The sequence below is a fragment of the Vanessa cardui genome, chromosome 2, assembly GCF_905220365.1.
Source record: "Vanessa cardui chromosome 2, ilVanCard2.1, whole genome shotgun sequence".
Classification (NCBI taxonomy): Eukaryota; Metazoa; Arthropoda; class Insecta; order Lepidoptera; family Nymphalidae; genus Vanessa; species Vanessa cardui.
In genome coordinates, this window is record NC_061124.1 from 9,420,747 (window position 1) to 9,444,262 (window position 23,516).

The 23,516-nt window shown below is 38.3% G+C and overlaps 3 protein-coding genes across 5 annotated transcripts; 2 read left to right on the forward strand and 1 right to left on the reverse strand.

The window, feature by feature from the left end:
- The first annotated feature begins 2,036 nt into the window (after positions 1-2,036).
- LOC124540664 (4'-phosphopantetheine phosphatase) lies at positions 2,037-3,863 on the forward strand. Of its 2 annotated transcripts, none has more exons than XM_047118341.1 (5): positions 2,037-2,509; positions 2,601-2,806; positions 2,899-3,029; positions 3,123-3,407; positions 3,485-3,863. In XM_047118341.1, the coding sequence occupies exons 1-5, from the start codon at positions 2,268-2,270 to the stop codon at positions 3,500-3,502; spliced, it is 882 nt and encodes a 293-aa protein (XP_046974297.1). In that variant the 5' UTR covers positions 2,037-2,267; the 3' UTR covers positions 3,503-3,863. The 2 variants fall into 2 exon arrangements, with proteins under 2 accessions (XP_046974297.1, XP_046974290.1); XM_047118334.1 differs by having other exon boundaries at positions 2,039-2,509; positions 3,123-3,411.
- A 67-nt stretch (positions 3,864-3,930) lies between these two features.
- Positions 3,931-6,556, reverse strand: LOC124540753 (transport and Golgi organization protein 11). 2 transcript variants are annotated; one of them, XM_047118468.1, is made up of 5 exons: positions 6,472-6,556; positions 6,112-6,233; positions 5,734-5,863; positions 4,876-5,143; positions 3,931-4,525 (listed from the first exon to the last, which is right to left on the reverse strand). In XM_047118468.1, the coding sequence occupies exons 2-5, from the start codon at positions 6,181-6,183 to the stop codon at positions 4,318-4,320; spliced, it is 678 nt and encodes a 225-aa protein (XP_046974424.1). In that variant the 5' UTR covers positions 6,184-6,233; positions 6,472-6,556; the 3' UTR covers positions 3,931-4,317. The 2 variants fall into 2 exon arrangements, with proteins under 2 accessions (XP_046974424.1, XP_046974416.1); XM_047118460.1 differs by lacking the exon at positions 6,472-6,556 and having other exon boundaries at positions 6,112-6,465.
- Positions 6,557-6,601: 45 nt separating this feature from the next.
- LOC124536090 (UDP-glucose:glycoprotein glucosyltransferase) lies at positions 6,602-23,111 on the forward strand. The gene is made up of 28 exons (XM_047112529.1): positions 6,602-7,249; positions 7,380-7,633; positions 7,804-7,983; positions 8,073-8,263; positions 12,538-12,742; positions 12,944-13,157; positions 13,417-13,637; positions 13,808-14,017; positions 14,104-14,283; positions 14,464-14,660; positions 14,816-14,931; positions 14,998-15,146; positions 15,502-15,687; positions 15,905-16,083; positions 16,199-16,284; positions 16,466-16,623; positions 16,772-16,911; positions 17,218-17,427; positions 17,628-17,852; positions 17,943-18,116; positions 18,502-18,679; positions 19,038-19,220; positions 19,661-19,764; positions 19,857-20,023; positions 20,451-20,572; positions 20,967-21,107; positions 21,844-21,892; positions 22,396-23,111. Exons 1-28 carry the CDS (start codon positions 7,000-7,002, stop codon positions 22,422-22,424), a joined length of 4,698 nt encoding a protein of 1,565 aa, XP_046968485.1. The 5' UTR covers positions 6,602-6,999; the 3' UTR covers positions 22,425-23,111.
- Positions 23,112-23,516: the final 405 nt, after the last annotated feature.

The window sequence follows — 23,516 nt, forward strand, 5'->3', positions numbered from 1 at the left end:
AGTAATTATATTATCCAGGTATACTTGTGTAGCATTAGATGAATACTTCACATGAGTACAAATTCTAATTAAATAATTGGTATGTAGCCGCGTAATTTTTACTCATTTTTGTTATTTTAATAGCTTACATTATGTTTTAAATTACTAGTTATTTTTAGTAAATTTATGGTTGACACCACATCTTCATTGTCTGTTACCGAATGTGAGACCCCGGCTTAATCCTTCTACGTGAAGAGCAATTTCTTTATATCAAGAAATCCACCATACTACAGTTATTTAAATATATATAATTTTACCGCTTTGTAAACGAATAAATATATTAAATAAGTTTTATCTTACTTGTTTTGAATATCTAAGTTAATACAATTTTATAATAAGTAACTTTTGAGTAACATATTATAATTATGAATAGCTATTTGACGCTATAAATCTGGTGTTATTTAATAAACCATACACTGCGATGATATTGTGTTACATAAAAATTATGGGTGAAGATGATAATACAAATGAGTATTCATAGCACGGGAGTCATGATTTCTTGTGTTATGAATATATTAAGAAGTATAAATTTATTAATTATAAGATTGGTGGTAGACGAGCTGGAATTTCATAAGTAAAAACCTAGGCATCATCAAGAAATAGTCCATTTATTAAGTTTCGAAACCCTTCATCGATCTAGATGAATTCAAACCTATATCATATAGGTGGATATAATTATCTGTGTGGATGATACTTATGGTGTCCACCCTATCCTACAAATTCCCCGTTTTCTTGTGCTGAAGTAAGGGTTTCGTCGAATATATTTTAAATTTGTCAAAGATAAAAGTAAAAGACCAGAGCTATGAACTTCACTTGTTCGGATTTAAATGGCTTTGTAGTATTACATAGCAAGATTGTCGATGACTTTCCTTGGTCATCAAGATTCGCACGCGATGCAAGAGTCCTAAAGATCAGCTTTCTTATTTGTGGTATTACAAAGATGGCAAATGAGCACTAGGTTCAGCTGATTGAAATTGACGGAGCTCACACGCCCGAAACTAGCTACTTTCGGGCGTGTGTGTTCCGGCAGATGTGTAGTGCCATGGAGTGATTGTGTGAAAATCACAAGAGTGGGTTTTTGGATATCGAGGTGGCGTAGTTGAGGTTATGAATTCTGTCGAGTTTTTGGAATATGAAATTCAGCAGGAATATGTGATAAAAGATGTAGAGTGATCCAATAACTCTGCTCAACGCCAGAGGATCAAAAAGGTCGGAAAGAGAATGAACGTCGACAATTCGAGCTGCTCTAAATTAAATACGGTCAAACGGAAGAAGTTGGAACTGGCAAACTCTTACCCGGATCCGATAAATTCTACCATATGTCTTAACAAATGGTAATATATCAGAAGTTAACTCGTAACCATATCTTTATTTGGTGTTGAATTAATCTAGGCTTAGTCAACCTCAGTCCGAGATTCGGTTTTAAACACATGTTTGTTCCAGTTCTCGATGACATGTTTCCAGAAAATATTAGTGTAGTGTGTATAAGATGTCTACGGTGCTAAGTGCTATCGTCTGCATAGTAGTTAATAATGCTGATTTACAAGTTATTAATAACTAATAAGTTATAGTTATCTGTTGATATTCAGACGCAAGTGGGTAGGTGGGAACACCAGAATTGATTATTTTTAAATCAGAACATGTACCGTCGACAGCAATTTGATGCTCCAATATGCCAAAAAACTGGTGATCCAATGGCGTAGCCTCCTGGGAAGCTTTAAAAGATGCACTATATGCGATACGTGATCGGAGGTTATATGGGAGGTATTAAACTTCGACATAATGGTTTCTGATTAATAATTATTTTCTTTTGATTATTATATGTAAATTAGTTAATCTGAAGAAAGCAGCATTATTATTGTAAATATTACGGGTATCGAGACGATAGAAACAAAATGCCACAGAGTGCAGAAAATATGTCTATATTATATAAAAGTGTAGAGCACAGAGTATCTAAGTTAATAAATGAGATTTGTAGTAATAGGTTTACTGTTGGATCTAGATAGTTATATTTATTGTATACTCTTTGGTTTTGTCGATTTTAATATGTTTGTTATTGTGTGTAATATATAATTGTCATTGTCTCGAAACAGACACAATTTGAAAGATAAGATAAAAACGTCTATCATTATATTAGCATATTGATAAAACATTACAATGGGATCGTACAATAGTAAATAAAATAATTGTAGTGTTCTTGAATAGTAACGTTATTAGTGTAATAATTCATGATGGAACATTTTGGCTTATCTCATATTCTATACGAGCCAGATAAATATAGTCCAGATACTTTGGACCTATTAGCCGACGAAGAAGCGAGGGAATATTGGCTTAACACCTGTGAAAAGCTCGTGGAAAAATACGTTAATTTCGCTCTATCAAATACAGAAGATCCCACAGTTGAAATAAGAGCTTTAAAATTTAAGACTTGTTATGTAGAGGCATTAAAAGAGCTTAGAATTAATCCACTGTAAGTAAATTGGCTTGGATAAAAATATATAAAGGCTTTGCTGTATTTTCAATTGTTTTTTCTTACTATTAATTGCTTATTTATATTTTAGTGCACATGGGCAATTGACTATTCGATTGCTTCTTGACGTCAACGAAACATGCCTTCGTTCTCAGGGTTTTTTTGACTTATGGAAACAACAAAAGCTGTATGAAAATGAAGCTGCTTTAACAAGCCTTGCTGGAAGGTTAGCAGAAATTGATGGTTTGGCTGATGACCGGCAAAGGTGGACTGAATTATGCAGAGGTGTTCTTGCTGGTATGTATAAGCAAGGTATAATATTAGTTAAGAACATTCTAAAAAAATCTTATAAAATATTTATGGCTAATGAAAGTACCGTTGATTCACAGGCAATATGTTTGATTGGGGTGCACAAGCTGTTACTTCAATTTTAAATTGTGGACTTTATGAAGCTTTGCAAAAGATACAAAAAAGGCCATGGTTATATGATGGCTTAGAGAAATGGATAGATAAATTAGAGGTAATTGTAGCTTTTTCTTTAATTGATTTTGCAATAGAAGTTTTTCCATATACATTCCATATATGTATATTTTTTAATGCTTTTATGTTACAGAAAACAGTTCACCACTGTGCTGCTATTTTTGTAGACAACAGTGGTGTAGACATTGTGCTTGGTATATTACCATTTGTAAGAGGTTTACTGTTGAGGGGTACATCAGTTATTTTGTGTGCTAATGAATGGCCCGCTTTAAATGATGTTACTAATGTTGAACTGGAGGAAGTACTTCAACGTGCATCATTAATCTGCCCAATCCTTGCTGCTGCAATGGCTACAGGAGATTTAGTAGTTAGATCTAGTGGACAAAGAGGCCCTTGTCTTGATCTTAGAACTATCAGTGTAGGTAAGATGAATGATTGAAATTGAATTTGAGTACTGTTATAATGAGAGTGTGATTAATACAAAATTTGTTTTAGGACTTTCCTCTGAAATGAAGATGCGAGGAGTAGATTTAATTATTTTAGAAGGTATGGGAAGAGCCCTACATACAAACTTAAATGCTCGTCTTGCTGTGGACTCCCTCAAGTTAGCTGTCGTTAAAAATGCATGGCTAGCACAGCGTCTAGGTGGTCCACTATTTTCAGTTATTTTTATCTATGAGGACAAGCCTTCAGAAACAAATTAAATGTATAATTATGGATCTAATACAGTATTCTTTCATAAAAACAGTCACTGTTCTATTATTAACTTTCAATAGATATTAATTACTCTTTGTAAATTAAACATTCACATTTTAGAATGTTTCATGTTAATGTCCTATGGCATTTTTTGGAATATATTGAGTGTTACCCTGAAGTGTTTTTCATTTTAATAAGTGATGTTATTTCATATACCTATAGTACAATTTTATTGAAAGATAAAATGCAGTAAGTATCATTTTTATTTAAATTAAAAAAAAAAACACCTATTGAATCTAAGATCTTAACTTTAAAGAAGAGTAAAAAGTATTTTAAACAATTCATTAAAGTATATGCAAAAGGAATCATAGTATATAAACAACATGACTGTTACACTGTACAAGAAATTAGGTAAACAGATGGTCACAAAATCATAGTTATAAAAGAATGTTCCTATAATCTAAAATGATTGAAAATTTAATAATAATTAACACTTCCAACTTGTACACACTATAATAAGTAAAGGCAACACTATAATGCACCACTTACTGTGGTCACAAATGGGTAAATTTCATGAAGTCAACCATAAATCAAAACTTCATTCTAATGTGACAAACTTTTTTCTTTCTCTATTAGGACCTATTCAACCAAGCAATTACTTTGAACAATAAGTAAGCAATACTTATTGCATAAGCAATTTTTTCTTTCTGTTGTCGCTGCAATTGTTCAGCTTCAATAGACATTACACGTCGATTTAATTTGACAATCTGCCTTCGTAAATGTACTAGCTCTTCTGAAGTGGAAAGCCCTTCGCCATTACCCATTGGTGGTGTTGGATCTCTAAAACATTGAAGATATCATGATTGTAAACCATGTAAATCTGTTATTCTATTGATAAAAGTAATTAGTAGGCATGATAAATATATATGTACATTGAAATGCTACCTACACAAAAATAGTTACAAATAATGAGTCAATTACATGTATTATACAATGCCTCCAATCAAGATTCAATAAAAATTTTTTTAACAATAATTCTTAAGTTAATAACTTGGTGAGCTTGATGAAAACCTGTCTGGGTGGGGACCACCTACTCATCATAAATTTTACCACCAAATAGTAATACTTTGTTTTAAAGGATGATTGAGCCTGGCTCATTTGTTAGACAATTATTTTTGATATTAAAATACCTTAGCACGAGACGTGATTCAGTCATTGTTGATTCATTGAAATGGTCAGGGAGCGGTGTTAATGCTTGTACTCTACCGCCTACAGCATGAATAGTTCGAATATTTTTTGGTGGTGAGTTTGGCACATCATTGGGATAATCATCAGCTGACGGAAAGTAGTGTTGATCAAGGGTAATAACACGAGGCGGTGTGCTCACACGAACCATGCCAGGATCATTTGGCAAAACAGCATTGTCCAATTGAATCTCTCGAGGAGTAGCTTTTGTTCCTGTTTAGTAAAACATGTTTGCTGCATTAATTGAAAGAGAAAACAAGATATATTTTTAAAATAAAATTAAAATAATTAAGTTGTGAAGCAGAACTAAAAATTTTATTTGTAAGTACTTTAAATACTTAAAAATAATTAAATTATTAGTATACCATACTATTTCATCATTAAGTTTACCTTACTGTACTAACCCATAAAAGGAAAAAATAAAATAAACAAAAGGAAAGAGATAATATGCGACTGTTGTTTAAAATTTTTAAATATAAAATATTTTTGTGAAAACACTTTGAATACAGATTGTACTGTTACAATAAATATTAGTCTATCTTTGAGTTGTCTATAATATGCTGGAATTTAGATTTAGGGATCTACTTTTAAAATTGTTTTGAAAGAATTAATAATTTTAATAAGTGAAAGGTCAAATTTAGAATTAAAACAATTCTGTATTTTAAAGTAAATTTGATGAGTTTAAATTTGTAGATGTAATTGATAACTGTGTCTATCATTTGTCATAAAAATAAGTGTTATACTACAAAGATAATTCAATCTTACATACAATAATAATAATAAAATTAAGACAATTAATTTACCTATATGTTGATCTTGGCCAACAACAAGTATTCTCTCAGGTACTTTCATATCAAATTTCTCATTGGCATAATCCCATCCAGTGACCATTCCATTTGGAGTATTATCTTCATCGCCAATGTCTCCCGTTGCCTTAAATACAGTAAGTGTCAAACATGTTAAACTTAAGGAACATATTTATAAAAAGAACCTACAGAATAAATTATCAATCATTTATATAGTATTTATTTAACTACTAACAAATAGATATCGAAATTTAATTGTACTTTGTACTCATTAATTTAGATTGTTTAACTTTCGTCTTTTTATTCAATTTTTTTTACTGACTTGAAATGAGTCATGCTTTTTAACTCGATGCTTTAAAAACATATTATATTTACCTTTATTCTTTGTGGAACTGTCATGTTATGGCTTATGAGCCGAGTATAAGATTCGTCAGAGGGATATTGCATTGTACCCACAAAACTATAGCAATATCAAAGTTGACTGTCAATTAACAAACCTTAAGAGGAGAAAAGTTGTTTCATTAATCGTGAAAAGATTAGTTGACGATTTAGAAAAAAATTGTTTCAGTGTACGACTGGTATGCACTTGAAAAAATGAAGTATGAATTATTTTACTTCTCAAATTTTTTCAAATACCAGTATCTACGAAAAAATAAATATTGAGAATAGTATTTAATATAGTCAAGATTATTAAATAGTAATATAGCTTTTCACCGAGAATCTGACAGAAAATACCTTTTACATTTATATCTGACGTAACTGGCAGTGACAGTTGTCATAACTGATAAAGTAACACCATCCAAAGATTAAAGAACTCTTTTTGATAAATCATTGCATGTTGTCATTGGTAACTCCGAATCAAATTATATCGTGTAAAAAGAATATAAAAGAAAACAATAATAAAATAATGTGACTGGAGAAGAAAAATACGTCATTGCCTTAACTTTTAAGGTCTACTTACATTAAATACATATTAGAAACACTAATAGTATTCATGAAAATATAATATACGAATCGGTTTCACAAAATTTGAACGCTCTTCTAATAAATATTAAATGCCGTGTTCATCTGTCATTGGTGATTGGTGTGAAATTGTATCAAAAAGTAGATACTTAGATAGGATATTTCGTGTAAAATAAAAAATCTAAACATCGTCATAAACTACACCAAAAATGTTAAATTTATATTAAAATAGTTTTCTTTTCTTAATTAAATTTACCCTTTTTATTTCATTAATGAGTGAGTGATTATTTTAATATTAAAATGAAAGCTACCGGTGGAATAGTCTTTTTAATTATATTAGCCCACGTTTTATTCACATTTGCTACTAACTCTGACTCCTTGAAACGCGAAGAGAGGAAGTCTAAAGGAGTAACCACGTTCGTAAGCGCTAAGTGGGAAGTAACTCCAATTGTTTTGGAATTAGCAGAATATCTTTCAGGCGAGAGCACAGACTTATTTTGGTCGTATTTCGATGGAATAAATTCCTTAAAAACAAACTTGAATAATCTAGGTAAAAACTTTTATTTATTTATACATTGGTTATTTAGTAAAACATTGCTTAATAATGTAAAGTTATGATAAGAATGAATTAAAAAGCAGGTTCAAAGTTATATCATATACATGGTTTGATTTGCTTGTAGAAACAGATAAACAAGTCTATGATGCTTGTATTGGGGTAGCCAGCTCCCTTCTAGCTCCGGCCCAGCTTCGTATGGCTAAACTTGCTCTCTCAATGCATTTAACTTCACCAACTGTTCGTATGTTTGATGAAATTGCTACACACAATGGAGCTAAGGATGTTTCGTGTGACACATTTGTATCAATTGCATCTAGGAAGATTTGTGATAATGATGCATTAAGAGATATACTTAAGTCATCTGCTAAGTATGACCCTGTGAGTAAATAAACCATAAATATTAATTTGCCCAGGTAACAATAATAATTTATTATTAACTTGCAAGTCTAAATATATGTGACAAATATTTTGTCTGTCTTCAATTTCCTATAAAATGATATTTGTGAATGTGAATATTTTTTACATGAATTATTTTATCATAATTCTAGGAGGACCATAAACTAGAAACATATCTGTTGGATCATTCATACCCAAGCAGTGACAATAAGAGTCTTACAGCAATTCTATATGGGGAACTAGGAATGGTAGATTTTGCTGCAAAACACAAAATCCTTTCAGGATACGCAGATTTAGGCTTAATCAACTACATAGTTAGGTGGAATGTTAAGGTTTGTTATATAACATCAATATTTGGAAATAAAAATTCCTCAGTTTATTTAAAATTACAAAAATATCAATGTAACTTTTCGTTTTATAGCCACGGGGAAAACCTAAGGTTCGTCTGTCAGGTTATGGAGTTGAATTACAATTGAAAAGTACTGAGTACAAAAGTCAAGATGACACCACACCAAAGGAGTCGGAGAGTGGTGAAACTTCAGTACCTTCAGCAGAGGAAGATGAAAATGACCCACAAAACCAAATTGATGGATTTAACTTTGGAAGGCTCAAGTATGTATTTTTAAAGAATTCTGAATAACATAAGTTTCATTTATATTTACCCACATTTTATTGATGTATAAGTAGCAACAGAAATATTTTTCTTGATATTATTTATAGCACTGTTCATAACCTAACAAGTGTATTTCTTAAATGAATCATGTAAATAATAGTTAAAAGTAATATTTGAAAATATTTGAAAAATAAAAGTAATATTTATAAGTGGTAGTGCCACGCTGTATACCTTCGGGTTACAGCCGAATGGGCCGGCACGCCCGGGGAAGTACCACTCTCTCACTTAAAATCGGCGTAAAGTGGTAGCTATGCTACCGCGTTTCGTCCGGTAAGTGAGAGTTCCGGAGGCCCAATCCCCCTCCCCCCCAAAACTTGATGGTTGTGCAGAATTTGGTTAAATTACCCCAGGAGGGTACCATCAGCGACAGCGGTGGAGAATCCCTCTCTGGGCATCCATGCTCAGGACATACACCACCTGAGCAGGGATGCCCAGGCTGCCCTCCGAATTCTGGGGGGGGCAATTTTGCGCTCGCCACTGTTCGGGGCAAGCGGAGCAGGCATCATAAGGCAACCCCTACCACCCTCGCTGTGGACTTCTGCAACATAAGGGGACTCAACTCCAACCTCAACGCCGTTCACTACCATCTGGAAACGGCGAAGCCGGCCTTGCTCTTTCTAACCGAGACCCAGATATCTTCTCCTGCTGATACGACTTTTCTCTCGTACCCTGGGTACAAATTGGAACATTCCTTTATACCACGAGCTGGGGTATGCGTTTACGTCAGAGATGATATCTGTTCTCGACGCCTCGGCAGCCTTGAAGGACAGGACCTATCGATTATCTGGCTGCGTGTAGACTGCGCTGACCATCCGCGAATCTATGCGTGCCTTTATAGGTCCCATAGCGGTAATGCCGAAACCGACCGACTGGTTGAGCACGTCCAAATGGCTACAGATTCCGTGCTTCAGCAGGTTCCATCCGCAGAGATCATTATTCTGGGTGACTTTAATGCTCACCACGCAGAATGGCTCGGCTCACGCACCACCGATCATGCGGGTAGATCTGTTCTGGACTTCGCTCTAGCATATGATCTGACACAACTGGTCAACTCGCCAACGCGAATACCGGATGTGGAGGATCATACACCTTCCCTGTTGGACCTTCTGCTGACTTCGCATCCGGATGGCTATCAGGTTACCGTCGATCCCCCTCTGGGCTCGTCGGACCACTGTCTCGTCCGGAGTACAGTGCCGGTTGTGCGGTACTCACGGCCTCGCTTTGTTGGGTGCCGCCGAGTATGGCACTACAAGTCAGCAGATTGGGATGGGATGCGGTCTTTTTTTGCATCTTACCCATGGGGGCAGATTTGTTTCTCGCCGGATGATCCGAACGCTGCTGCTGACTCTGTTGCCGATGTGGTGCTTCAGGGTATGGAACTATTCATTCCTTACTCTGCAGTACCCATCGGTGGCAAGTCCCAGCCTTGGTTTGGTCGCTTCTGCAAAACGGCATCACGCCGAAAGTGGGAACGCTATCAAACCTGGGCTAATGCATCTGCGTCTCGTGATGTAAATACCAGCGCATTTAAAAAGGAATACAACTCTGCCTCTAGGTCCCTCAAAAACGTGATTGCTAGGGCGAAGACGGAGTACATTGGCAGAATTGGCGAGAGACTGGTGCGTCTCCCTTCAGGAACACGAGCGTTCTGGTCTCTCGCTAAGGCTGTCTTAGGGAATTTCTGTCAGCCATCTTTTCCATCTCTGCACAGAGACGGTGAGTCATTGGCCCATACCGCGAAAGAGAAAGCTGATCTTTTAGGCTCTCTCTTCGCGTCGAACTCGACTCTGGATGACCAAGGAAAGTCTCCACCAACAATTCCGCGGTGTGATACCACGATGCCGGAGGTTAAATTCCGGCAAAGTGCAGTTCGTAAAGCACTTCTTTCCTTGGACATTCATAAGTCGAGCGGACCCGATGGTATCCCTCCAATCGTGCTACGGACATGTGCTCCCGAGTTGGCACCGGTCTTAACGCGTCTTTTCCGGCAATCCTACACATTAGGCGTCGTCCCGAATTCCTGGAAGACAGCTTTGGTGCATCCGATCCCTAAAAAAGGCAACCGCTCAGACCCGTCCAATTATAGGCCTATAGCCATCACCTCCTTGCTCTCCAAGGTAATGGAGTCCCTTATTAACTGCCAGCTCCTGCGGTACCTAGAGGAGAATCAGCTGATTAGTGACCGCCAGTACGGTTTCCGTCGGGGTCGCTCAGCCGGTGATCTTCTAGTTTACCTTACTCACAGGTGGGCTGAAACAGTTGAGAGCAAGGGGGAGGCATTAGCAGCCAGCTTGGACATAGCGAAGGCCTTCGATCGTGTATGGCACAAAGCGCTTCTTTCGAAGCTTCCTTCCTATGGGCTTCCCGGGAAATTATGCAATTGGATTACCAGTTTTTTGGCAGATCGGAGCATCAAGGTCGTTGTCGACGGTGCATGCTCTGACTTAAAATACGTCAATGCTGGTGTTCCACAAGGCTGCGTTCTATCACCCACTCTGTTTCTTCTGCATATCAATGATTTGTTGCAAATCGGGAACATTCATTGCTATGCAGACGACAGTACCGTTGACACCTTATACACCGGCCGCGCTAATATTTCTCGGGAAAACGTCGAAGAGAACCGGAACAAACTTGTGTCTGAAATCGAGTCTTCATTAAACGAAGTCTCGAATTGGGGCCGGCTAAATCTAGTCCATTTCAACCCCAAAAAGACGCAAGTTTGCGCGTTAACCGCTAAAAAAACACCATTTGTCGTATCTCCACGATTTGAGAACATTCCGATAGCCGCTACAGGTAGTATCGGAATACTTGGCGTTGATATTTCGAGCCTCGTTCAGTTCCGCGGTCAATTGGAAGGCAAAGCCAAATTGGCTTCAAAAAAGCTGGGCGTGCTCAGCAAGGCGAGGCAGTATTTCACGTCGGCCCATCGCTTTAAACTTTACAAGGCGCAAATTCGGCCTCACATGGAGTACTGCTCTCACCTCTGGGCGGGTGCTCCCCAGTACCAGCTCCTTCCATTTGACCGCATCCAACGTAGAGCGGCTCGAGTTATCGACGATCAAGCTCTTTCCGATCTCCTTGATCCTTTGGCTTTGCGTAGAGATGTCGGATCACTCTGCATCTTCTACCGAATTTTCCACGGGGAATGTTCCGAGGAATTGTTCGGATTAATCCCGGCTGCTGAATTTCACCTTCGGACATCTCGCCAAAATTCTAAGTTTCACCCGCACCACCTTGATGTCCGAAAATCCACAACAGCGCGATTTCTCAGACATTTTCTGCCTCGCACAACCACTTTGTGGAACCAGCTTTCGCCGGCGGTTTTTCCGAACCGATACGACATGGGAACCTTCAAGAAAAGAGCGTACTCCTTTTTGAAAGGCCGGCAACGCACCTGCAAGTCCCCTGGTGTTGCAGGTGTCCATGGGCGGTGGTAGTCACTTTCCATCAGGTGAGCCTCCTGCTCGTTTGCCACCTATGCCATAAAAAAAAAAAAAAAAAAAAAAATTTGATAAAATGTGGGAAATAAATAGTGTTTCTATTTATATTTAAAAGAATTATAAAATGTTTATGTGCTGTATACAAAATACATTTTGCAATTGCTTTATATCTGTGATATGACTGTGCATAAAACATGAAATTGAAATTATTTATAGGACATTACATAGTGCCAAATCCTTTGTGATTCTGCATTGTACTGTAAAGTTTTATTAATAAATCTTATTATAATTTATAGCACTGTTCCTAACTTTATAAGTGTATTTCTTAAACAAATTATTTAAATAATAGTTAAAAGTAGTAATAGATAAAATGTGGGAAATAACTAGTTTTTCCAATAATATTTAAAAGAATTATAAATTTTTTATGTGCTGTAAACAAAATGCATTTTGCAATTGTTTTATATCTGTGATATGACTGTACATAAAACATGAAATTGAAATTATTTATAGGACATTACATAGTGCCAAATCCTTTGTGATTCTGCATTGTACTGTAATGTTTTATTAAAAAAAATTTACAATGTTCAAGAACTTTATCCTATTTGCTTGTAAAACACACCTTAAACACACTTAAATAATTTCATTAAACCTATGCTATATTACTTAGGTGTTTTTAGACACAATGATTTAATTGATACATGTGTATATTTTGCTATTGAACTATTGTCATTTATAGCTTGAAATTCTAATGTGTCATATTTTTGTTGCAATAGAAACCTATTTCCTGCCTTGCGCACACCATTGGAACGTTTTCGACGTCACTTGTCTGAAACAAGCGAGGAACTGGCACCACTTAAGGTTTGGCAGATGCAGGCACTCAGTATGCAAGCAGCTGCTGCTGTTATAGACGCCCATGATGCGGGTGGTGATGAAGCTCTCAAAGTTTTAACATCTATTGCACAAAACTTTCCAATGCAAGTTAGTATTTGGATACACAACAATTTAGTCAATATGTTTTATCTATAAATGGAAGCAAAAAGTTTTTAGTCAAAAGTAATCTATGAAACACACTTACTACATAACTGGATTTTATAGAAATATTGAAAAAAAAAGCATTTGTAAAACATGGAATTTATTTTTGATCAATATAATGACATTGGTTCACATTTGTTTATTTAGACGAAATCTCTCATTCACGTCAACGTACCACGGTCATTCCGCGACGAGGTGCTATACAATCAAGATATATGGGCGTCATCGTTAGGACTCCGAGCCGCGGAGCCTCTGTTATTGGTGTCCGGCGCGCAGTACGACGCAGAGGAGGTTGACGTACTAGCGTTGCTGAATGCTCTTAGAGACGACATCGGCCCCATGAATACCTTGCATGCTCTAGGTAATCTAATGTTTTATTTTAAACAACATAACTGGTATTTAAAATAATTTGCATTTTTTTTTTAATTTAAAGTAAATTTTTTTTTACCATACAGAAGTGTGTCCTGGTGTTAATGTTGGAAAGTCATTTTGATATTATATAAACATTTTTTTGTCTTGTTTCTTATCGTGCCTCAGAGAACATCACAGTCATTGTAAAATGTTGTTGCCCCTTGTTGGATTAAGATTTTTTTTTATTTCTTTCTCTAATTTTTGGACAGGATTATCAAAGAATTTCATCAACAAGCTGATGGCGCTCGATGTGGGCGAGACCTACACGTGGGAAGAGTATGGCTTAGACATCCGCGACACGGCGATCACGTGGCTCAACGACTTAGAGTCAGACGAACGGTACCGGAGGTGGCCTTCATCTTTCATGGAGTTACTGCGGCCCACATACCCTGGAATGCTGAGAAACTTAAGAAGGAATATTTATAACTATGTGAGTTTAATTATTAGTAGTTTCGAAATGGTACTTTCTTTCTACGTGGATAAGGATGGCGAAAGCAAAAACTATTTCGATTTCACATTAAAGACGTACTACTTGATAAATTGGAGAATTATTATCGTAAATGGCATAGATGAGCTATAACATATAATGATCATTACTAGGTCATAGTAGTGGACCCGACGAGCCCGTCGTCGGCGCCGCCGCTGAAGCTGGGCGAGACGCTGCTGAAGCACGCGACGCCGGTGCGCGTGGGGCTGGTGCTGGCGCCGGCCGCGCACGCCGCCGCGCCCGCGCTGGCCGTGCGCGCCGCCTTCAACTACGTCGCGCAGGAGAAGAACTCCAACAAGGAAGCCTTTTATTTCCTCACGCAGGTCACTGACAATCTTGAGACGACAGAGATTCGGCTAGTTCTGATTAGATTCCATCGTGTCTGACGATTTCTCCTTTTTTTTTGCAGCTTTTACAGACAGCCCCGGAGGATGGTGTCGATATTGACCACATTAAAGAGCATTTGAAGAAGTATGCCAGTTTCAGTGCCAACCTTGATGACATCATATCGGAAGATTCTGAGTACAATTTTGGTAATCAATTGGCCGAGGAATTCGTTGCGAAGCTAGGAACCGATAAATATCCTCAGGTAAGAAAACTCATAAAGTATGTGGTTTTTACTTTATTAAATTCCAATCCAATAGTACTTTACAAGAGGAGACGCCTATGAACGAGAGCATTAGGTAATGGAGGCGTCTCCTTAGACACGCCAAAGTTCACACCCATCCTCTTCTTGTTCTCGTTTGGATCCCGTCTTCTTCAAATTCAGGTATTGATAAACGGCGTACCGCTGTGGGACGACAGTCCGACGCCGGTGACGTCGTCCGTGGAACTGCTGGAGGAGGCTCTGGTGACGGCGCTGTCCCGCCACACGGGGCGCCTGCAGCGATCAGTTTTTCGCGGGGAACTCGCCGACACAGACGACGCTGTCGATTATCTTATGAAACAACCCCATATTATGCCGAGGTAATACAATCTGATGTTATTTATTATATTATTTGAATATAAATTCCTAATCATAATCTATTTATGACTGGTTGACTTATTAATGCTTTGAAAAATAGTAAACATGTTCAACTTCGAATAGGAATATTTGTGATTAAAAATATACGTATTTTTAGATTGAATCGCCGAGTTTTGTCTTCTGACCCGTCTCAATATTTGGACTTATCGGGTGTTCCGTCTTCGACTGAATTATTCACGGAAGATAAAATCCATCGTCTACTGCATTTGACGGGTAGGTTTTCTTATCTTCTCTATTGATTAATAGCAGAACAATTTCATGAAAAGTACTTATTTTTAGGACGCGACGCTCTGGCAACAGCTCTCCCGATACTAAAGTATTTCTCAAAACCGGGGAAACAGGAAAAGATAACTCAGACCATTTGGGTTATCGGTGACCTCAATGAGAAGGATACTAGAGAATTACTCAGAAATGCCCTAACTTTTATGGTAAGCGCCTTTTATCAAATATTTTTTTATAGGCTAGTTGTGACAAGGCGTCCATCCAAGTGTAATGGAGGATGGAGTACTTAATGGATTGCGCACATATTTTAGTATAATATTTTCTACCTATTAAAGTTAATCTGAAATTGAAATTGTACTTCATATATAGATAACTCAAAATAATTCGTTTATCAATAAAATGTAGCCTTTTTACAACAGTAAATAGATATGGCATAATTCCATGTACCTGATATCTTTTAACTGTGTATTGTTAACAAGAATGAAACAGTTGTGGTATTGTTTGTCATGTAAAAAATGAATTCTGTAATATATGATTAAACCCAATATATTTGTATAATAGAGGGAGACGGGAGGCGCGCGCGTGGCGTTCATACCGAATGTAGACGGCACGTCGAGCGAGGACCAGTCGCTGAACAAGGTGGTGCTGGCAGCGGTGACCGCGTTGGAACCCGCAGAGGCCACCAAGTACGTCGCGCGCCTGCTGGAAGACGAGGGCTGCCAGGAGAGACAGGACTGTGAAATATTGGTACTGAATTCAAATATTCTTACTAGCGAAGAGTTTCAGGTTCCTTTTCGAGGCCAGCGATTCAGAATCCGCCTCGACTTCAATAAATTGATGACGATGATGAGATAAAGACGATGTCTGCTCCGGCATAGGATTTTGAACGAAAATAAAAGCTTTCCTAGTCCCCTGTCGGCATCGGAGCGGTTGGTATCGGGTAGTAACGAGTGGGCGCCCGCAGGCGGAGCTGGTGCCGCTGCTGCACCGGTACGAGTGGGTGCTGAAGGGCTCGCGCGTGCTGAGCGCTCGCGGCGCGCGGCTGCGGGCGGGCGCGCGCGCGCTCGTGCACAACGCGCGCCTCGTGGGCCCGCTCGCCGCCGGGGAGCGCTTCTCGCTCGACGACTTCGTGCTGCTCGAGAGGTACGCCACGACTTCCGGGACTTTAATAACAACTAGTCGGATATGAAATAAAATACCTTAAACATATTTACTATTTTTTTAATCGATTCTAAAAAAGTTGTTGTCTTCGTTGCAGGTACAGCAACCAAGTGTACGGCGACAAGTTGTCAGAGGTACTTAATAGAAAGAATACCGTGAGCAAAAACGACGTAGACGAGGATGGTGAGTAAAATTTACTGATATTATTTTGTAAAATGATTAACCCGTTTCGAATGTACCGCTTGAAGTCCCAATGTGTGTCCCAGTGTTCTCTGGGATCTATTATTCTATAATCCAAGCGGATGCATAATGATCATATACACGGGGAGTTAGGGCACGGACTGATTAGACTCTGACGGCACAGATGACGCGGTGGAGCTGTCGACGGAGAAGTACCTGCAGGTGGTGGCCGTGCTGTCGGCGCGCAGCCCGCGCGCGCGCACGGCACTGCCGGCCGGCCTGCGCACCGAGCACTCCGTCGTGGACCTGGCGCCGCTCTACGAAGACGAGGCCGCTGTCGAGGTGGGTCGCGCTAACCATATACACGATTCGCTGAGGTTTTATGCCTAACTCCAAGTATTGATCGAGGTTATTTGTAGCCACCAAAATCTGCTGAAGTAAAGTCAAAACTACTCTCTGATTTGTCATGATGTGTCATCATGTCCCGCAGATCGTGGCGGTGGTGGACCCGGCGTCGACGGCGGCCCAGCGCCTGGCGCCGCTGCTGCTGGTGCTGCGTCGCGTCGTCAATTGCAGGCTGCGCTTGTTCCTCAACCCCCAGGACAAAAACTCTGACATGCCACTCAAGAGGTTCGTAGTGCAGAAAAGTAGTAATTTTTATTTCTTTTTTTAATTTCTTACAACTCGGTATCCGAACAGGAATAGAAATTAATTTAAACAGCCTCTTAAGTAACAAAACTATTAATTTCTCACGGATTACAAACATAGAGCTAACGAGAGGGTGTGTCACGCGTTTAATCTGTATTCGCGATTTTTCAAAAATTCTTAGCTTTGTATGATTAAATGTTTAAAATGTTGACTTTGACTCGACTACTGTTGCCCCGAAGCCCAGCACACTCACAGGAATAACGATGGTTAACATGTCTCCGTGGGCAGCTTCTACCGCTACGTGCTGGAGCCGGAGCTGCAGTTCAGCAGCGCGGGCGCGCTGTCGGCGGGCGCGCTGGCGCGCTTCTCGCGGCTGCCGCACGCGCCGCTGCTGTCGCTGGAGCTGCGCACGCCGCCCAACTGGCTCGTCGAGTGCGTCAAGTCCGTCTACGACCTCGACAACATCCGCCTCGCCGACGTCGACTCCGTCGTGCACAGGTGCTGCTTACACTGTTAATCCGATAAAGGCCGATGTAGTTATTCATGCTATTTGTTTCTCTCGCGATATTTTGTATCGAGGACAATTTCGTTAACAGAGAACTCTCCGTGGTGTTTTGATTTTGTAACTGCTAAAATAGCTAAAAAGGAAATGACCTCCCTTCTTTTGAATGTCGATGCCAATATCTATTGATTTATAGCGAGTTCGAACTGGAGTATCTGCTGCTGGAAGGTCACGCGTGGGACACTAACCTGGGGACGCCCCCGCGCGGCCTGCAGCTCGTGCTGGGCACGCGGGACAAGCCCGAGACTAAGGATACGATCGTGATGGCTAACCTAGGATACTTCCAGCTGAAGGCTAATCCTGGAGCCTGGACGTTGCGGCTCAGACCGGGCCGTTCTGATGAAATTTACGAAATTGTGGGGTAACGTATCAATGTCATAATATACTTTCATTGCTTGTTTATATAATTTTACTGAAAATAAGTTGATAATGTTTACGTATGATTCCGAAGCCATGAAAATACAGACACACCGGCCGGTAGCGACGACATCCAAGTGTTGATGAGCTCCCTCCGAAGCCACGTTATAAAATTGCGCGTCAGCAAGAAACCAGACAAACAAAATCTTGACTTACTCGTAGAAAATGATGAAAAGAATACCGGTGGAATTTGGAACTCTATTGCAAGGTAAATGAAGTATTCGAGTATACTCACTTAATATTAACATACTAGTTCGTCAATTTAATTATTTTATATTGAGTAGCTAAATTTGTATAAATATCATGATAAAATGAAGAAGGTTTAAATTTTAATTCTAATTTTTTATGGTTATATACTCATGTAATACGGTTGTCATACACAGCTTGTAAAGCCACGTGTGTAGATCAAAAGACTATCCATACATAATTTTTTGAGTGACGCAATATCAAAACACATCGGTAACTTTTTATTTTGTTATTAGTCAAGAGGAAACTCGTGTAAACAAAGAATTTGAGGCCTGTTGCTAGTACTACTTACTAGTAATTACCTACTTTTGCTAGTAATATTCATTATATATGTTTTTCACGGACAGTTCATTCGGCGGCGGCGAGGAGCAAGAAACGCAAGACGAGACGATCAACGTGTTCTCGGTGGCGTCGGGCCACCTCTACGAGAGGTTCCTGCGTATCATGATGTTGTCCGTCCTGAAGCACACCAAGTCACCTGTGAAATTTTGGTTCCTGAAGAATTATCTTAGTCCCTCTTTAAAGGTTTGGCCATTTTATCTTAACATTATTTACGTTACATTAACTAAAATATTATTTTTTATACCTAACTCGATAAAATTACCTTTCAACTTGTCAACATTATAAAAACGCTTTGTAATCATGTTAATTAAAAGTAATTTATTAAATTATATCACTTTATTGAAACTTGCTATATCCCGAGACCTAAGTGTCGTATACTATAAAGATTATTTTAATGAATAAAAAGGAAAACCACTGAGATCTTTGCCGGTACAATCGTAATACAGATTAAGATTATCAATCTATATGACGGTGCCAATCTGCTTGTTAGAGCTTTTTTAAAAACGTTACTTGTATCATATCAGTTACAAAATCTGTCCAGGACATTCTACCGTACATGGCGCAAGAGTACGGGTTCCAGTACGAGTTGGTGCAGTACCAGTGGCCGCGCTGGCTGCAGCGGCAGCGCGACCGCCAGCGCACCATCTGGGGGTACAAGATTCTGTTCCTAGACGTGCTTTTCCCGCTGCACGTCAAGAAGATCATATTCGTCGATGCTGACCAGGTGAGGACATGATCCATTTTTTTGAGTAATGTCGATTACACAAATTATGCTATAAAATAGTCAATATCAACTTTTTTGTGTTGTTTTCTTGTAATTTTATATAACAAAAACAACAACAGCCTGTAAATTCCCACTGCTGGGCTAACGGCCTCCTCTCCCTTAGAGGAGAAGGTTTGGAACATATTCCACCACGCTGTTCCAATGCGGGTTGGTGGAATACACATGTGGCAGAATTTCTATGAAATTTGCACATGCAGGTTTCCTCACGATGTTTTCCTTCACCGCCGAGTACGAGATGAATTTTAAAGACAAATTAAGCACATGAATCAGCGGTGCTTGCCTGGGTTTGAACCCGCAATCATCGGTTAAGATGCACGCGTTCTAACCACTGGGCCATCTCGACTCTTCTAATTTTATATATTTAATAATAATTTCTACAGATCGTTCGAGCTGACCTAAAAGAACTAGTCGATTTGGATCTCGCTGGTGCTCCTTATGGCTACACGCCCTTCTGTGATAGTAGGAAAGAAATGGAAGGATTCAGGTTGGTGATTGTTGAAGACTTAGTTAAAATAAAAAAGACTTAATAAATTGTTTTTTAAGTCAAGTTAATTTGTGATTGAATGTGATACACAGGTTTTGGAAGCAAGGTTACTGGCGCAATCACCTGCAGGGCCGCAGCTACCACATCAGCGCGCTGTACGTGGTGGACCTCAAGCGCTTCCGCCGCATCGCCGCCGGCGACCGCCTGCGCGGCCAGTACCAGGCCCTCAGCCAGGACCCGAACAGCTTGTCCAACTTGGGTAAGTAAAAAGTAAAGTAAAGTAACAGCCTGTAAATTTCCCACTGCTGAGATAAGGACTCCTCTTCCATTAAGGAGAGGGTTTTGGAACATATTCCACCACGCTGTTCCAATGCGGGTTGGTGGAATGCACATGTGGCAAAATTTCGATGAAATTAGACACATGCAGGTTTCCTCACGATGTTTTCCTTCACCGCCGAGCCCGAGATGAATTATAAACACAATTAAGCACATATATATAGTGGTGATTGCCTGGGTTTGAACCCGCAATCATCGGTTAAGATGCACGCGTTCTAACCACGGGGCCATCTCAGCTCAACTTGGGTATGTTTGTATTATTTGTTTGAAATACTAACATTTCTTTTTCTCTTGTAATATATTCGTATTTCCGATGAGTGTAACATTCTTTACAACTTTCTATGTTACAGATCAAGACTTACCTAACAATATGATTCACCAAGTGGCCATAAAATCACTGCCACAGGAGTGGCTTTGGTGCGAAACTTGGTGTGATGATAATTCAAAGCAATACGCTAAGACAATTGATTTGGTAAGATATTTTAATTTAATACTTTAAATATATAATTAATAATAAATAATCTAATCTTTCAATGGCAGTCGATTTAAGAATTTCTATACCATGCTCTCAGTGTTAAGTTTCCAATTCAACACAGCTAAATGATTCCAAAATTACATTAATATTGATATTTTATTATTTTTATACACTGTTTACATATTGACCCTTTTTACAATGTTAATGTTTACCACCGAAAACCGAAAAAGTTGCTATCGGCATAGTATCGATATTACAACAAAAATATAAAAGAATAACAACGATAGAGCACAACACTATTCTTGACTTGTTTTGCAAACGAACCGTGGAATGTGTTTCAAACAAAGTGTAGCGATCGTGAGTGTACAATCTACATGATCTGTGTCGCCAGTGCAACAACCCGATGACGAAAGAGGCGAAGCTGTCGGCCGCCATGCGCATCGTGCCCGAGTGGCGGCGCTACGACGACGAGGTGCGCGCGCTGCAGGCGCGCGTGCGCCGCGGCCTCTACGCGCACGCCGACGCCGAACAGGTGCGCACGCCTCCTCCCGTGCCGCGTACACGCTCAAATCAAAATCAAAAATCAAAATATACTTTATTCAAGTGGGCTTTTTCAAGCACTTTTGAATCGTCATTTAACAATAAAGTGAAGCTACCACCGGTTCGGAAAGTAGATTCTACCGAGAAGAACCGACATGAAACTCAGTAGTTACTCTTTTTCAACATTAAAAAAAGTACAGTCATGTTAGTTAATACAATTATTTAAATTAATATATCCTGCCTGGAAGTCAACAGGTATTAATTCAACGCTTTTTTATCATCTACAAAATCTTGTATCGAATAATTCGCCTTTTTTACCAATGTATTTTTTATAAACGATTTGAATTTACGAGACGGCAAAGTTAAAAATTTCTGCGGAATTTTACTATAGAATGAGTGAAATGAGTACATGGTTAATATGTAGTTGGGCTACTAATTAGGAGTAACCGCTGGTGTATGTTTTTTAAAGATTCATGCATAGTATTCAGTTGATTTTACTATCCTCGATGAAGTTAGCTAGAACTTTGCATTCAAATTATTAAAACTCATATAAAATTCAAAGAAAGGGGGTAAGGCTGGTATATATTGAATTTGTTGAATAAAAAAATGCAGTAACATATATACTGACCCAACTTGGGGTTCCACTAAAACGTCGGGATCATTCGACTTAGGTTATTTTTAATTTCAGTAAAATTGTATACATATTTATAAAATCTTTGTTCTTACAGGAAATCGAAACACATCATGAAGAAATTACCAAAACAGGAACTACCTCAGGTAATGAAAAATCATGTACCATTCATATAACTTTACTAACTGAACCTATAGCTTTACTGCGCCAAATTTATACAATTTTACTGTTACAATCCATTTTGCCTCTTCGAGAATTATAAAAGGAAAAGTCTATGTCCTTCCTCGAGACCCAAAATATCTACAGACTAAATCTCACCTAAATCGGATTGGCTTATGCTAAGCGTGAAGTGATGACATAGAGTTACTATTACATTTATTTATTCTAATATTAGTACATTAAGATTATAAATGTGAAAGTAACTCTGCCTGTCTGTCGGTCTTACACGACCAAACCGCTGAACCGACTATGATGACATTTGGCATGACGCATACTTGAACTCCGAGAAAGATCATAGTGTATATTACCTTATACATGACAACCAACACCCTTAAACGCAAGCGAAGCCGCGGGCAACTACTAGTATTAGTATATAGATATATTCATTTTGTGTTGTCGTGATTAACCATTTCCCTAACGTTTGTTGCAGATGATGAACACAAGCATACGGAGTTATGATGGAATGGTGTCGGTCAATATCGTAACTCAATGTTTTGTTATTCCAGTTTTGGTTGTGTATTGTGAACGTTTGTGCGAACTTAAGTGCTCGTGAAAGTAAACTTATCGTGTCTCTATAATAATATAGTTAAATTTATTTGCACTGTACTTTGTAAATATTAGCTAAAACAAATTCCATTATTATAAAATTTTCGTTTGCAATTTCCAAAAAAATCCCAGTGTTAAGGACCAAATGTTTTATTTTTGCTTTTCTTTAATATTCATTTTTTTTATGCAATTTGTTTTTAAGTGAAAATGATGTGATTACTAAAGGTAGGTGATGATATTATCGAAGTGTACAGTCAGATGAAGATTCGATTAATGTAAGGATTCAATTACTCATCATTATTTTCAGCCATAATGTTGCTTTATTACTTTTGTCAACGTGTTATTTACGACTGAAGACATTTAGTACATGAGTTAAATATAAAGTATACAAGACACGCTTGATTTTTATAATCAATATTGTTATAAAAAGTCTCCGTTCTGAAATAATTATTTTAACTCTTATGGATCTCATGCTCCGCAGATTGGAGGTTACTTTCATTCAAGTCATATCTCTCATTCTTACACAGTTTGGAATTATACCGTTTTGCAATAGATTTGTATGTACACAACTGCAATAGCAAATAAAAAAATATAAATTTATGATGTATATTTTATTCAACCTTTTTATTGTATTCGGCGGTTAAAGCGTATACACATATGTACGTGAAATTGCTTCATTTGAATTTGTTATTAAAAATAATTTAGCTGCTTATTTCCTTAGGCATCTATCAGAAGATTTTTCCTAAACTATTCTTCGCTTTACAATTATTATAATTTCGATTAGTTTTTACTAATTTCCGTCGATAATATCAGTTTAGGATGAGACTTCGTGCTATACGGACCTGTGACACTTCTTAAACATTCACTTATATACATACAGGGCATAGGGGTTATTATGTAACGTTTTGTGCGCGTCGTATTAATCGGACTAATAGACTTATATTATACCTAAGGACAAATATAACAATTCAATGGTGAATCTGTTTGTTATTAAAAAATGATGAT